General features: G+C 39.5%; 2 protein-coding genes across 4 annotated transcripts in view; one reads left to right on the top strand and one right to left on the bottom strand.

Moving 5' to 3' along the window:
* apc (APC regulator of WNT signaling pathway) overlaps positions 1-10,163 on the bottom strand; it is a 30,182-nt gene extending 20,019 nt beyond the window's left edge. For 2 of the 3 annotated variants that reach the window (XM_058411133.1, XM_058411131.1), the window contains exons 1-2: positions 9,932-10,163; positions 224-376 (exon numbers count right to left, since the gene is read on the bottom strand). In XM_058411133.1, coding sequence (XP_058267116.1) covers positions 224-358 — 135 coding nt within the window. In that variant the 5' untranslated portion in view covers positions 359-376; positions 9,932-10,163. Of the gene's footprint in view, positions 1-223; positions 377-4,951; positions 5,267-9,931 lie in introns of all 3 variants that reach the window. The other variant, XM_058411132.1, reaches the window with a different exon arrangement.
* A 2,160-nt stretch (positions 10,164-12,323) lies between these two features.
* Positions 12,324-17,104, top strand: part of epb41l4a (erythrocyte membrane protein band 4.1 like 4A) — a 49,382-nt gene continuing 44,601 nt past the window's right edge. The window contains exon 1 of the mRNA XM_058412227.1: positions 12,324-12,929. Coding sequence (XP_058268210.1) covers positions 12,831-12,929 — 99 coding nt within the window. The 5' untranslated portion in view covers positions 12,324-12,830. The remainder of the gene's footprint in view (positions 12,930-17,104) is intronic.

The following is a 17,104-nucleotide window of genomic DNA, read 5'->3' on the forward strand; positions in this document are numbered from 1 at the left end:
GAAGAGAACAGGTGGATAGTTCATGCGAGCGCATCATATTCCAGTTCAAAGGCAGCAGATTACAATAACCATGAATAAAGGAACAACATCCTTGACCGAGGATTTAAATAAAACCCACTGGACGGCATTTTAATTACAGCAATAATTGCTGCAATCCGCTCTTTCAAGGTTTCGCTTTCTAAGCAGCCAGTGAAATAAATCGAGGCAATCGCTTCACATGTACCTTCATGTTAGAGGCCTCGGTTTCCAGCTTGGTGAGGTGGTTCGAATTGTCTTCGAGCTCTTGTCTCAGGTTGGAGTTCTCCATCTTCAGGGCCTCCACTTGCTTTAGCAGCTGATCATATGATGCTGCAGCCATCTTGGACTACCTTTTGACCTAGGAAGCAGAAAATAACAGACTGTGAACAGAAGAAAGGACAGAAGAAAGAAAGGACTGTTGAATCAATAACTCATTTTCAGGTCGAGGTCTCATATTTCTCATTCTCATGCTTGAAGAGGAACCGACCCTAACATTTCAATGTGCAATAACTTTCATCAAGTTACTTTTGCTCAATGAGAAGAAAGATTTATCATTTGAACATATTCATTATTTTTATAATTCACTGGGTGGATATTTAGATAAGGGTTTTTCCACAAGTAACAAAATATACAACTGAATATAGATCCAGAGGAAGCCTTCTCTCTTTTCTGTAGTAGATCTATTGTTTCATAGCCATTTTGTAATAAAACACCTACTGGTTTTAGGGCATTAATAACATCCACGTTTTCTACAACACAAAATAAGCAGAAAACTATTCATCAAGACAAAATTCAAAGAACCAGGGAAAAAATTATTATTAAACTTCTATTAAGACTGGGCCAAAATGAACTGATCTTCATGCTTTGCTGTGATCCATATCTGTGCACATGCCTTAAAATCAATAAAGTCACCTCAGTGATAGAAATAAACAATACAAATGACAAAATCACATTTACTCAGGGCTGTGGAGATAAAATGAAGGACCGCATGCACAAGGCAGCTGATCACAACACAGGTGAGGGCTCTTTAGTCCAGACATATGCGATGAGAATAAATCAGAATCTGCCCACGAATAAAACTAATCAACTACAAATTCCAGCTTCACTCATGCGTTCACTCGGTTGCTTTCTGTGCATGAGTTATGAATTGTGAAAAATTATGATTTATCACAAATATTCATCATGATCACTTTTTGGTGATCAGCAGTTTTGGAATCCATAAAGGTTTGATAGAGATCCCTGTTGATAGAGGGAGCTCATTTAAGCTAGATTTATCGTTCACACTGCACGATTTTCAAAGTGGTCGGACCACTGTACGACTATCTGTGGTAGCATTCAGTCGCTGCTGGGTTCACACTGCACGATGGATCGGTGACAGGAGATTTCACACTGCATAACTTCACAATAGGAAGAATCACCGACAACTCTGGTCCGCAAACCGCATTTCACAACCGAACGTACACGAGAAATAATAAGGAAATTTACTCACGCGTTCTCAAGTTCTCACGCGAGACTGGGAATGGAGCCCCACAAAAAGTTTATGATACAAAATGGTCAGTGCGGGGAACAAGGATTGTGCGTTCTGCAGAATTGACCAAATTAATAATTTTGCATTGTGCTGCTGCGACTGGTCAAGCAAATGTTTTTTGCTTTATTTCCGTTTGATATAATTGTAACTATATTTAAGACATTTTTTCTGATAAAAACTTATAAACTCTATTATACTATAATATCATGCTCAGCTTCATGTAATGCATCGGCGACACATCGGCGATTCTCTCAGATCGCGTCTTTGGTAATTCAAACTGCACGATTGTCGCTTGCGTGCACAAGCGATTTGCCTCCGATGTCGAGGCATTTGTCGGTGATTTCGCAAAGCCAGTCAACGACTGAAAATCAGGGCTAAAATAATGCAGGGTGAAATCGGCATTACTGATATATGGAAAAACCCGCGGCTGCCTAAAACGCCGGAGTGAGGAGCGGGTGGAAGCAGCAATTTTTAAAAATAAAATACATATAATTGTAAGTTATATACATAAAATTATAAGTTTATTGTTTTTTTGTGGCTCGGTACTAAATGGTCCACGGCCCGGAGGTTGGGGACCCCTGCATTAATAAACACTGATTACATGCATAGAGATGCAGCATTAAAATGCCTTAACACAGATAATAGGCGAGTGTTGAAATTGCCAGGAAGGATAAACTAGTCCCTGCTGATGCAGAGATGCATGTTATGTGCAAAGATAGTTTTAACAAAACTCATAAAATTGTCATGAATTCATTCATTCATCATCAGTAAGAGCTTTATCCTGGTCAGGGTTGTGATGTCTACCCTGTGAGGCAGGAGAATACACTCTGAATCCATCCTAGGGCACACTCATTCATATGCTGGAGGCGATTTTTTGGTAGCTAAACCATGCTTTTTTGGGAGGTGGGAGGAAACCAGAGGACAAGGAGGAAACTGAAATGGACACACTGAGAACATAAGAGCTCAGAGTTCTAATATATTGAACTAGAGGAGCTACAACTGGACAGGGGATAGATCGGATGAGGTTAAGATTGGATGATATGCATGTTAACCCATAATCGCAGGAAGTAAACGGTTAAACGCCAGCTTAATATCAGGACACCTTTCATAGCTGTTAGTGAGCTAGACTCAAAATTAGCCTGATTAACCTTTATCATGGTCCATGCTTAATCCGTTATACTTAATATTTATAAATCTAACATGCTAATCAATCAGTTACATCCCCCATATGCCTATAAGGCAACATGAGTTACAGCAGGGTTGTCATGGTAACCTCTTTCTTATCGATCGCATTGGTTTTGTACCTTTGTCCATCACCATGCTCTCTGAACAAATGTCAAAAGCTCTTAAATATAAAACCCAGTTTATACGCATCTTGGTACCAAATGTGATTGAAGACTACAAAACTAAACACCACACAGTCAGACAGTAAGTCATACCTTCGGGTGTGATTAGTGGCCTGAGCAGAAGCTGTAATGCTACATTGTGTAGAAATTCATTAAGGGAAAAAAAAAACCACCAACTGGTGTGCGAAAATAATCAATGACAGCGTGGTGAGACACGACATGCCAAATTGGATTCTAATACAGTGTTACTTTTATGTTTTATGTAACTGTTTATAGTTACACGGAACATCATGGAACCAAAGTTCCTGTTATCACTTAGAATATAGCAGCATTCATCTCGATCATTTTTTTAGTCATTCAAGTTAACTAGATACCTTTCGGACAGTTGCACCAGAATCTCCATTCGTAAACGTTTAATAGGTACCTCCTTACAGAAAACCTGTCTTTCTTTGTCGAATGACATTTTTATTTTGGTGGATTAGTCTTCGATTGCATGCCGCATCCACCATGTGACCTGTTACTATAGGAACCATTTTCTATATGAAAGCTTTTGGATTTTAGTATAAATGTGTGATTTGAACTAGAGCCAACACTGCTGTCAGACCCGCGGTTATAGAAGATGAATATATTAGAAGTTATATTTGCCTTAATTTGGCTTGTTCATCATCTGTCTTTTACAGGAGGTGTGTATTTTTGGTTTTAGTCTCCGCTTTAATGGAAAATTCGGTGCCTATGTTACTTATCCATTTAAAAAGAAGGAGAGAGATGCTAGACTTTTAGGCTGATGGTTGCTGGACTAAAATGGCTTCTCTGAAACTTAACTGTGCTGCAAGACAAGTTCGTCAGATTAACAAATTGTCAGCAATTAGGGCTAGAAAGGTAATCTAATCAGCGATTTTTGTCTTGTATTTCCATTGATGGAACAGCGTGGATGGACAGAGAGCTGGGGGAGGCGGCCGAGTGCCACAGATATTCTGCTGACACACATTTGCTGACACACATTTAGGGAAAAAAAAATCATGATCCTCATCATGTTGAACGGTGCACAAACACAGGAAATGAGTTTAAAGTAAACACATAATCGTTTTCTAGCCTTGTATAGGTAGGGAATATCCTGAGCAAATCCTCAGGGTACTGGTGAAAATCCTGTTTAAGGACCGAGGAGAATAAAATGGTCGACAATGCGACAAAATCTTTAGAGATGTAGACGATGTAGAAACGTGTGATGAGGCCAAAATCCATCACTGGGATGAGGAGTAACGTTAACTACAGTAGATTTTATTTATTATAACCGATGTGGTTTTACATGTGCGCGTGCTGTCAGAGCAGTCAGGGGGTTTAAGTCGAACGGGATCCATTTTGTTCGACTGCTTAGGTGCATCCTTCTTTTTGGATGAAGCATGCTTCCCCGCCTCACGGCATGCAGCTTTCTAAAAAAACCCTGCAGTCAAGCTGCAAGAGCTTAAGCAAATGCCCTTCCCTTCCTTTTAGTCCACAAAGACACAGCAGGGCAGCTGCATATGCCCATTAATGTACACCTTGAGTGCTGATTTCTACAAACCACCCTGAAAAGAAAAGGAGGGGGGGAAAAAAAAAAAAAAAAAAAAAAAAAAATCACACATACAGGTTATCAAAAGGGCAAGATGTGCTGAAAAAGCAGCACCACCATGACACATCTGCTTTGTTTGAGCATCGCCGGTAAAACCAGCAGCCCCTCCTTCTGCCACCATATTGACTCTTAATACACTTCTAGGACATTTGGACATTTGTGTATTTTTGATTTTTCTCATCTACAAACAGTTTCGCTTTTGCCTGGATAAAGCAAGTACCAGAGAATCTGTGCACATCCCCCAACACCCACCCAGTCTGCCTCTCAACAAGCATCAAAACAAAAGGCTTAGAGGAACCGCCTCACTATTCAACCCCACACACACACATACACACACACACATGCCCAAACGCTGCTCTTTCACCATAGCAGCTTTTAAATCCTTGTGACAGTAAAAAAAAAAAATATATCAGCTGCACATCCTGTAAAGATGGAAAAGCAAAAACCTACCCCATTGCGATATCAGTGACAGCCTCCATCCCATCTCCCTCTCTTCGAGCTGCCTCGTTTTTTTTTTTTTTTCTTTGCACGACAGCATCCAGCCAGCACGGTCACATGGGCTGCTGAGGGAGCCAATCAGAATGCTCACGTGCTCAAAGCCGGCACTGCAGTGGCCACTTGGTGGCTGGCTCGCTTCCCAATTGCAGCTGCGTCGCCTCAATTAGAGCTCTTGTAGCGAGGGGAGTGGTATGGAGGAAGGGGGTAGGCTGTAATTGGGATGGAGTGGTGTGGGAGGTCATGGTGCCTAAAGGTCATGGCTTGGAGCTAATGGATCAATAAAGAAAAACCCAATTATATACATATTATGGCTTCTGCAAACAATGACTAAAGGAGTAAGTGTAATGTGTCTGGGAGAACCTGAGTTCATCAGAAATTAAACATCAGCATGCACTGATATGAGCAATCACTCAAAAATCTGTCAGATGAGCCCTTCACTTTAACGAACACTGTACATGTATATTAGTGAAGACGAATGAAATTTATTAGGCACTGAAAAAATCCAGATAAAAAACCCCTCCAGATTATAATTATATAACACTACCCAAGCAACATTAACAGTGATGATAATTTGACTAAGTGATTAAAGATAATAATAATAATAATAATAATAATAATAATAATAATAGCTAAACCAGTTAGCACTCCAACTCATTTAAAGTCTTTCATCAATAGTGAAAATTTTGTCCAAGTGGACAACCAGCTTCTTAGAAGATTTTATGGAAAAATGTACTGCCATCCAGCTGTTTTTTAAACTGGCCTTTCACCAATCATAAGGCTGGATTCACTTGTCCCACCCACATAGTTGTAATGAGTGTGCTCTTCATGAAGAAGAAAAGTAAACTAGCTACAGCTGACATCCTAACTAATTTGGGGCATCAAAATGTAAACACAGATTGGAACAACCCCAGTTCAGCTGGAACTGATGCACTGGAAGGTTATAAACAAAGCCAACTCAGTTGGCACAGTGAGCAGGATGGCTGAATCCATACTTTACTCGATCACTTGGCCGACTACATTGTGTCCCTAACATTGGTCACCATGAACAAAATTCTCAGTTAAAGGTGTCGCTCAAGGATCCAGAAACAAACAGTGAAAACACTATTGTTAGTGCCTCACCGTGTCAGCGTACCGGTTTGTTCGCCTGGAATCCAGCGACCGCCTGTATAGCTCAACTCGGCAACGACGCTATTAGTACCGTGCAGCGTTTGTGTTACTGTAGCAGAACTAAAGCTTTAAGAATGGCGTCCTCTGAATAAGCCCTTGTCAACACTGGGCTAAAGCACATTCAACGGCCTTCGATTTCTCTTAGCTGTGTAAATGAATGGAAAGCCTGGAAGGAGGAGGATGTACTCTGGTGGGGTTTTTATTTCTTCTTTTCATGTAAATTAGGTCCGAGGCTCTGAAAAGCTTCAAATGAACACTGGCAGGGACTCTTGTTCAACAGTCTTCCCTCTCAGAGATGCTTACCAAAGAGTTGAAGTGTGGGAAAATGAGTGACTTGCAAAGAATTAGTGTATTTATGCTAGACAGTTAAAACCTGCAAAATTGCTCATTGTTGTAGAAACAATGAGGAAAGGTGTCTTTTGTGCATTTTTCATCACAGTTACTAGGAAGAGAGACGGCTGAATAAGAAACCTAGCGTTTGCAGTTTATACTTATAGTTCATGTAGTCCACAAAATATTATTTGGGGAAATATGGCACAAGGCCCAAAACTGGGAGATGATGACAGGGTTACTGCAAGACCATTAATGTTTTCTCCCTTTAAGGGGGACGATGGAATGATGCATATTTCCTTACAACTCTCAAGTTGGGGGTTTGGTTTTCGTCTGTTGGGTCTGCATGTTCTCCATGTGCTTTGGGGTTTTCGCCAGTTACTCCAGTTTCCTCCCCCAGCTCAAAGACATGTGTTATAGGCTGACTGGCATCTCTAAATTATCCATGGTGTGAATGTCCCCTGGGATAAGCTCCAGGCTTCCCGCAACCCTTTATAGTATAACCGGTACCAAAAAAATGGCTGAATAAATGGATGGAATAATCTTTGCATATCTTCAAGTCTTACTTAGCTAAAAAAAAAAAAAATGTAGACACACTGGGCCAGGATTTACTGGATTTACTGTGGCAAAGCATGCCTGAGAACCTGAAACTAGAACTATCCACACCCTGGTCAAGTACCAGTGTTTGTTTCCAGGAGAGGTCTAGAGTAACTGAAAGAACCTCTCTTTACAACCATGGTAAGCAGAAAAGCAAGTCAGAAAGCACAATCTCTCTTAAGAGAGCTATTTCAACTGAGATCCCTCACTTCAACCAATATTAGAGAAATTTCTGAAATATTTAAACCTACAAGCATGCTACAATCAAAGTCACTGGGATTACCCCCCACCAATGCTTAATGTAAACATGGGGCATAATGGGCTGATTGGATACAAGTCATGCAACCTTCACATCACACTACAGCAGTGTCTTAAAATCACAAAGTCACTAAACATACACCAAACAAGACAGAAACCTGTCCTACAAGGATGCTTCATCTCGAACATCCATCCAGTGGATATCACTCAAACTTGCAATCCTCCAGAAAGAGACGTGGGCTAGCACATGAACCATGTATAGCTGGTGTGCGTTTGCACCTGTATTGCACCTGTATGAAGAACAAACCAGGCCTGTGTTGAGACTGATCATTTTTCACACAAGTCATACAGAGAAAAGAAATGGCTGGAAACCAGCCACTCAAGAATTCAGAGTTGATCTTAAGGATGCAATTCTTTCTGAGAAACGGGTGAATGATGTTTGAGCAGGTGCTTGGGTGAGGGAGCATGAAGGCAAACTCAATTTAGCAAGACAGAAAAAAAATTAATCTTGACCATTCCCAGATATAAGGCTGCTTTGTGTGTCTTTGATTTTTACCATATATTCACTATGTCAGTGCTTTACAACCTTTTATGAGGCATGGCACATTCTTTACATTAAAAAATCCCACAGAAGACCAGCAAGCAAACATTTTACAAAATGACACACTGTGGCCTAACACAGTATATATAATGAAAACTATAATGAAAATCTCTCAATTTGTTTATACTCTCTCAGTATGAATCCTGGGCTCTCTCATTCACCATTGTGTTTTTTTATTAAAGTTGCCTGTTTCTCAGTGTATTCACACGGGTGTACAAAATAGTCTGTGTTCTTGTTTCTATTGTCATAAATTAACAAGGTCATTATTGTGCTGCTTACTGATATGGAGGAGTATTTCATTACTCTGCCAGTCACTACATCACATGCACAGGAGTTCAACAAAGGCAAATTATTTGTAGTAGCCAAATCATTTTTTGGCCAAATTAAGTGTAATTGGATAATTTCTCACAGCACACTGACAATCTCTCATGGCACACTTCTGTGCCTCGGCACAGTGGTTGAAAATCACTGCACCATGTGATAAAACCAATTGTGGTGTCCTTTTTAAAGTAGAAAGTAGAACAGTATCCATAACATGATTTGCACTTAATGTAGTAGTACATGGATTCCTAAAGTGTCTTGCATGTCCCAACATGATGAAACCAGTACATGAGTACATGCTTCCACTGTCCATGCACACACACACACACACACATATATGCATGTGTGTGTGCATGCGTGTATAGAGCGAGACAGAGAGAGAGAAAGATACGGTGACGAACAGGGACAGAATCACTGCAATCAAGTTCCAATTCATTATCATGAACCAAAACATGGATTAAAACATGTCAACTTGTTTTTTTAGCAGTGGTTTGAGCATTTGATTTATTTCTGAGAGATTTTCTTTTAGAAAACCTGGAACTTTTGGAATACACAATAGGTTGGCATGTGCCAATTTCAAAGTGCAGCTTAGAATAGCTTGTGAAAGATGATCTGAAATTTCCTCTGGTGTTAATCCATTAAGAGCTTTCCAAACTTGCCTGGTGCAGACAGAAATCTGATATCTTGTGAGACAGTTATGGATCAGCTCACGTGCCTGTATCGAGACCCGGTTAGAGTAGGGGTTTTTTTTCTGTCAAAAGAGATATCTTTAACAATTTGTCGACTTCACATCAGGCCACATGGTTCTAAATTGTTCTCCTATAACAACACATGCCTAAGTGCTGTTTATTTCAAGATTCAAAGAAATCCCAGGGGGAAATTGCTTTGCCCTGTTACAGTTGGTCTAATAAAAAGGGAAGAGAGAAAGAAAGAAATATATACTATATACAAGAAGAAACTGTAAAGAAAAAAAACAAGTAAAAATAAACCGTAAAATAGGATAAATAAATACAAATACTGCACAAATAATAATGTAGAACTGTACTAAATAAACGGAACACAAGGAACTTTATGAACTGTGTCTTTTCTGTTACTTTGCGAATCATGTATTATTAATGAAATAGTGGTGTTGATACAAACTGAAACGTAAATTAACCTTTTAACAGCACTTTATTTTAATAGACTGATGATGATGCTGATAAAATCCCCTAGACACTTTGCCAAGTGCAGACAATTAAGGCACTCGGAGTGTAAACTGCCTTTTTGGGATGTAGTTGGTAGTGTTTGGATGGTTTAGCTTTATACTACTTCGTTCATTTACCCAAGGCCAGCCGTGAGCTGTATCCCAAACCCATCCTTGTTGCAGGTATAGTGCACTAAGCGAGCTGTAAAAGCCATTATCTCATATCCGATTAAGTGCACTCGGACGGGAAGCCTGGACCGATTTGGCATGCATCCATACTGAACAAATAACTTTCGGGAAGGAGGTCTACACTTCACCAAAGACAGCAAAGGTTAAAAAATCATATTCTCTTATAGTTTACAGAGCTAATATTACAAACGCACTGAAAATGAAAGACATCGTTCAGCCGCATCATTACTTTGTTGTTTGTTAGCTTAGCTTCCGAGCTATCAAAGGTAACATTAAATCTCCTTACCTGCACAAACATTCGTCCACTTCACCAAGTTGAGCGACTTTAACGCCCCGTACTGAAATTATCCAATAAAAACATGATGTCCGCTCACAAACAACCCAGAGCACGTGGGCTTTAGCAACCAACTCACTTCTTGCGTTTCGGACAAAACTTTTTTTTCTTTTGTGTCTGAATTCTCCTCCTTTAACAGCGTTTAGTCCGACTGTTACGCCATATTGTGAAGTAGGAGGCTACTTGTGCGCATGCGCACTGCACTGCTGCGCTGGACTCAAACCTGCCATCTATAGGTGGGAACACGGAAGTGACACAATTCCATCTTATTCCTGCCCCATGCTGGCGTAATTTGTTTTATTCAGTCATATTCCTCTCTATTTCAGTCTCAATCGATTTTATTCCACTGTATTGCAATCTATTAAATCTAATTCCCTTCTTTTTAACTCTTTATCTACCTGATTCCACTGTTTTTTTATTTGATTGCAGTGTTTATTCCATGTTATTTCATTTTATTTTTCCTGTCAATCCCATCTGATTTCCCATTTTATTCCAGTGATTATTCCATCTTATTCCTTCCTCTATCTCATTCTATCTTGTTCTATCTTATTCCCATCTCTTCGAGTGTCATTCCATCTTGTTCCATCTTCAATCCCTCTCATCCCATTTAACTCCCACCTCAATTCCATTTCATTCCATAGGAAAAATAGTAGCAAAAGGTCTTGCTTTTTTTTTTTTTTATTACAGCAGCCATTAATGCAATGTGTATATTCTAGTATATTGTAGTTTCTATACCAACAGCTCATTGACATGGACTAAGCCTAATTATAAATTCATTAAAAAACAAAATGCTATTTAAAAAAGAACACTATCACTAAAAACTATACTTGTTGATAAGCTTTCTGTAGGTAGACATGTATTTAACACTTCTGAAAAGAGTCTCTAGTGTCAGCACTTTGTAACAGTCAGTACGTTTGCCATAACAGAAAGTCTTCAGGACAGATGACTTTACTAATTTACAGATTGACTGATGACTTGCGGTGAGTGAATGGTCATTTATAGCTGCTATAATACAAGGGATAACATCAGACAGACAGACATAAGATGACTTCAGAAAACATTGAGAATTACCCACATTCAGCTAGAGCACAAACTATTTAAAACAGGCTCAACGAGCATGGGTACAGAGGGAGAGTATTGCAGCTGAAACCGTCCATCAGTCTCAAGAATAAGAAATTTGCTAAAGATCATTCACCTAAAGACAGCAGCTTCTTGAAAACCAATCTTCAGATCACTCCAAATTGTCTGATGAATGTTTATATGGAGAAGCCAGAAGGGAAATTCCAATTAAACTGCACAGAGATGGAAATGTCAAAGTACAGGGCTATCTTTCTTAAGCTATGTTTAATACGTTCAGTTTTATTGCTGCAGATCGCCAGTTGCTGTACTAAGAAGCGACCAGTAGGCGTTCCTACTACTGCTTGCCATAGCAATCTTGTTTATTAGCAGGTGGAGCAATAGCATCATATCATACTAGATGAAGGAGAAGCAATGTGTGCTCTTTGCCGTGGATCACGTGCACTATACAGTTCCATAGGTAGTTGCTGCAACAAGTTACTCCATATTTGCATAAAGTTAAACTTTTCTCAACTTTGTTGCACATCTGGACGCGCCCACATCCTGACGCAAATGGTCCCTGTTACAAAGTCGGCACAGGTCACGAAGTCGGCAGCTCTCATTAAAAATGAATGATGTGTGAATGTAGCCTTACTGGGGCATTGGTGATCTTGACATCATCACCTCAGAAGCGTACAAATTGCAGAATGAACCGTGTTAGCCAACAATGCTTAGAATGGCCTAAGCCCAGAGCCCTGCATAGCTAAAGAGCATCTATATAATGCAGTGATAATGTGCAGTTTGTTGATGCTTGTGTGGATGAACTGAAAGTTTTGTTGCAAGAAGTTCTTCAAAAATGACGTCACTAGTGAGTGACTTTTTTTTGTTTGTTTGCAATGTTTTCTAATGCAGGAAAAAACCTGTGGATTAAGAGTCCAAATACAATACTTTTACAACGAACTATCCCGAGTATCTAATAGGTATGGCCCAAATTCAATTTATTCTTTTATGTTTTTATTATTATCCTTTTTTGCCGACAGATGGCAGAAAAGGTGTGTGTTTTTTTACTGCAGCTCTGTCCGACTTAGAAAAGCGAAACGCATGAGGGCGGAGTCCCAGAACAATTGTATTAGGGCGAAAAGCCTGGCTCTCAAACAACTCTACCTTGTCTATACAAGTGCACTACATAGTGCTTAGAATCTATTATATTTATACACTACAGAGGGCGCGATTGTAGTGACTCATAAGCGGTTTGGAATCCAGCCGCGGCCGTAGCGCTCCTTGGCAACGGGGCGCTGGAGGAGTGAATTTTACGGCGCCTTCAGTTTCAAGTCGGTGCGGAACATTTAATGCGGGAATATATTTACACATAATATACCGACTTTGGGTGAAAATTAATAATAAGCGATTACTTTCTTTCTGAGAAAAATAAAAAGGAATGACTTTTGGGACTCAGGAGCAGCAATTACACCTGAGCTCACGCGCAGAGCTCTCGTGAGGGTCGTCAAGTGTTTGCGCGAGCGGTCAAAAAGAAAGATGCTGAAGAGATGCTAGATGTTTTTGAGAGTTTTTGTCTCTTTCTTTTGCTATAACAGCTAACTTTAAACAAAAGCGTATTTGAAATAATAATTATCCTGTTCTGTAGGGTATACCTAACAAAAGAGTCGTGTGAACAAAGTAACTCAGGACGGGGTTTTTTTTTATAGACCCGGAATTCTTCAGAGCACCATGACGAACAGCGCAAAGACAAATTAATTTGTTTTTAAAGAACAAAATTGGACTTTTCAGTGCAAATATGAGTTGTTTCTGCTCCACTCAAGAGGAATTTTACTGCGAAGTGTTGCTTCTGGATGAGACGAAGCTCATTTTAACCACCCAGCATCAGGGCATTAAGGTAAGCCTCAATTTATAAAGTGAGAAGTATTCCGCAGTTACTGTCTTCACTCTCCTGTGGGTATGTGCCGATAACCGATTATGTAACATATCGCGATTTTTTACACTTATAAACACTAAAAAGTATCAGTTCTCCTGGCTCTGCTTATTAGGCAGAAATTTTGGGCGTGCTACCGAAATATTTTTCACCTGTCACTCGGTTTTTTCCCCTCTATCTCTCAAAAAATAAAAAAAAAAATTATGAAGTCGTCCATTAATTTTCATCTACATCCGGTTTATCCTGGTCATGGGTTGGACACTGGGCACGAGGCGGTAACACAAACCGTAATGAATGGGATGCCAGGGCACAATGACACCACACACACACACACACACACACACACACACACACAGTGTAGGCAATACTCATACCTGCATTTTTCTTTTCCATTCCTTTTCTTTTTTTCCCTTTTCTTTTCTTTTTTATGAGAAAATAAAAAATTCTGCACAGACAGTAACCTAAGGCTCATGACTGAAGTTATCTATAAAAAAAATATCTATATTATTACCTTTCCTGAGAACAACCCCAAAATTATTATTTTTTTATCTATAAAAAAATCTAATAAATATTTAACACTGATTTGAAGAAAATGTGTAAAATTATGTAAGTAAAATAAAATAAAATAATACATGAAAAAATGAAACGATTAAAAAAGAAGAAGAAAGAATTTAGTGTATTGTGACATCGTTTATATATAATCTATATTATCATCATCATCATCATCATCATCGTCATGGTAGCAGATGGAGTCTTTAACCAGTTTACAAACATACATCGAAATAAGAAAAAATGTCTGCAATGACTATCACAGTCTGCAAATGTGCACTGTATTACAAACATGTGGTCCGAATTCCACACACAAGTGAAAAATATAAACAAGCTTAAAAATGTTCTGGGGATTCTGGAGATCAGGGGAATGTTAACAACTGGCTTGCAGATCATTTAAAAAGCATAGTGAAGAAATGGCATGTATCTGGCCACCAAGGTATTCACATAATACTTTTGGTGATTCATTAATTTATAATATCTATCTATCTATCTGTCTATGTTTCTCTCTCTCTCTCTCTCTCTCTCTCAGGATTTTATCTTAAGGTTCAGTTTTCCATTTCATTATAAGATTCACGTCCCAAGCTTCCAAATCACCCACTCACTCTCTACTTCTCTCCTTCTAGGTCTGGTCTCAGGCCCTGTTTTTGTTTCCCTGATTGTTTGTGTTTTATTTATTACTTTTTTTTTTGCTTGCTTGGTTATTTCCTGTGTGATTTCCTAGTGCAGTTCATTCAATTCCACATTCAATACATCCAGTCTGTCTTTTGTCTCTCTCTGTCCATTTATGTCTCTCCATCTAGCCTATCCACCTGTTATTCATTCAGCTCTCCATCTGCACGTGCATTCATCTATCCATTTCCTGTGCATGCAGCACTTGTTTATTAAACCTGCATTATGTTATATGTTGACTACAAGGAACTAGTAAATGTGAACAGGTTGTTTATTTTACACTACAGATCAGAGTTCAGTTAAATTGTATTTACTTTCTGTCTTCCGCCTTAAGTGTTCACAATTCGTGCACTGAGTGTACAAGCTATAACATATGGACATCATGCGAGAGAGACAGGTGGATGTGTGAGACAGGTGAGGCAGATAAACAGAATAAAACACTTTCAGGTCATAAAAAAGTAACATTCATATGTTTATTGTTTACTCAACAAATTCAGTCATAGATAGATTCAATCATTAACGTCTATTGTAGACACAGACTAATAATATGAGTAAAATGAATAGAAAGGACTTCATTTCAGTAATTTCACACCACAGTAAAGAAGCAGGAGCATTACAAGTAATTATCCATTATTATAGTTATAAGTCACAGATCATTGAATTCAGCATTACCTGTACATCCCTGTGGACAGAGGTAGGTGTGTGTCTTAATAACATGTTTTAAGTAGCTCATCTCCGCTGGTGCTCATTCTGCGTTTGCTTCAGGCAGCAGTTTTAAAAATGTGAGGATTCACATTTACACACACACACACACACACAAAGAGACAGAAAGGAAAGGAAAAAACCATCACAGATTTTGGTCCAAAACGATCTGCTAGAACAGCTTCAGTACACCTTGGCATCGATTCTACAGGTTTCCGGAACCGCACCAGAGCTGTTAAGTCTAAAAGATATTCCCTCTAGATGTTGATGGTGGTGGAGAGCAGACCTTTACATGTCACTTCAGAAGCTGAGAGAATGTGCATTTCAGGACACATTGAACCCTGATGTGGATGAGCTACAAGAGCAGAAGATCACACCTAGGCTCTTTTCCTGGCAGCTAAGAACAGAAATTTGTCAGAGACTGTTGTGCATGAAGAGCTCAGGAGATCAGCAGATCCTGAAATGCTTAAAAAAAAAACCCCACCATTGTTTAACATTTCTGATGTTTGATGTGAACATCACCTGAACTGTACCTGAAATATTTGTATTCTTTGAATTGCTGCTACATGATCCACTGATTGGATAACTGAGCAGGTGCTTCTATTAAGGTGTCCAGTGTATGTTAAGTCTTCTTTAGGACGGATTTTTTAAACAGGTGATCATTACGAAGGCTCTCGCCTCACCAAACCCACTGATATGCATCAAGTTGCTTCTTATCACTAACCTCTGAACAAACCATGTTCCTCTCTGTGGTCTCTGGAGCTATAATTGCTCGTCTCACATCTCTACGCTGTCCCCTCTCTGATGATGAGGAACACACATGCTCATTCACACACACACTCATGCTCATACACGCGCACTCTGCACAAAGAGTCCATTGACTTTGCCCACAGGGTGTGTGGGATTTAATGCGAGCAACAGAGCAGCTCACATGTTTCCCTGCCACAAAAGAAAGACCAGCAAGGCGAAGTTTGTTTTCTCAGGCCTGCGCTCACACTGGCCTCTTGACATTTGGTAATATTTTAACAAAAACAAGTCATTCTGACTTCATGACCCATACTCAAGGTGACTCCCGGGTGTGACTTAAATTGTCACTGTTTTGTCCAACATGATGGTTTCTGAGGCCTAACAGAGGAAAAAAAGAATCATACTCATTACATGCCAAGTATTAAAGGCCCTGTGTCCAGAACAGAAGCCAATCCAGTTTTCTATCAGAATAAATCACACCATGTTGTGATTATTGACCTTAGATCAAAGCATTATGGCTTACGACATATGGATAACGATTCATTTGCAGCAGTACTGAAGCACCACTGACTCGTTGCCGCTACAGCGAGTGGGTCGGTGGAGCGCAGTGTTATATTTGGGAGCGTGCCTGGTGGCCTGCCCCAGCACAACGGACCAGGAATCCATCTGTTGTACGCACGTGATGAGACGGAACAGATTTGCTTTGACTGGACCAGAAAGTGGACTAATCTAATTGTTTGGATCACAGACCTTAACGGCGTGTTTAATGAGATTTCTAATGGGACTCCTGTCTCTCTGCTCCTAAAGCAGCTCCGTTTCACACACTGCCATATGGTCACTTATTCTGGAAAGTCATCCTGCAAAGTCATCAGGTGCCAACGAGCTAATCAGTTACAGGGAAACACTTTTTATGTCCCATATTCTTCCTGATTCATGACAAGAATACAAAAATATTAAGGGTTAGTCAAGGTAATGCAAGGTAATGAATTAATAAATCATCCACCACTGCATTTGGTCTAAATATGAACAGTTCTCACAGGTGCATCTCCACAGAAATCTCAACATACACATTCACACTTCTTTCTACGTTCATGTAAAATGCTGTAATGCAAAATAGAATCTAATCAACAAAGATAATCTACAAAGGTGTCAGAATTGTGCAAGTTGTATAGCCATGTGTAAAAGCCAGAACAACAAACACATGCTGCTTTTCTTACCACTTGCTACAATTACACTTACTGATCTTACTATAGTTATTTACAGGAACAATGACGGTCAAAGGCTTCATTTCACCATAGCTTAGTGCCCTTGGTCCCCATCACCAACGGCTACATCACAAGCACGTGAGCTGCTTGTTGATTACCATTGTGATAGGTTTTATATCTATTTATTTGCACATTTTGATGGAAACAGCTTTGTGGATGTGCTGTAGCTCTTCATCCAGCTGACATAAATCCATTTGCAGATGC

Source organism: Hemibagrus wyckioides, linkage group LG16 (genome assembly GCF_019097595.1).
Source record: "Hemibagrus wyckioides isolate EC202008001 linkage group LG16, SWU_Hwy_1.0, whole genome shotgun sequence".
Classification (NCBI taxonomy): domain Eukaryota; kingdom Metazoa; phylum Chordata; class Actinopteri; order Siluriformes; family Bagridae; genus Hemibagrus; species Hemibagrus wyckioides.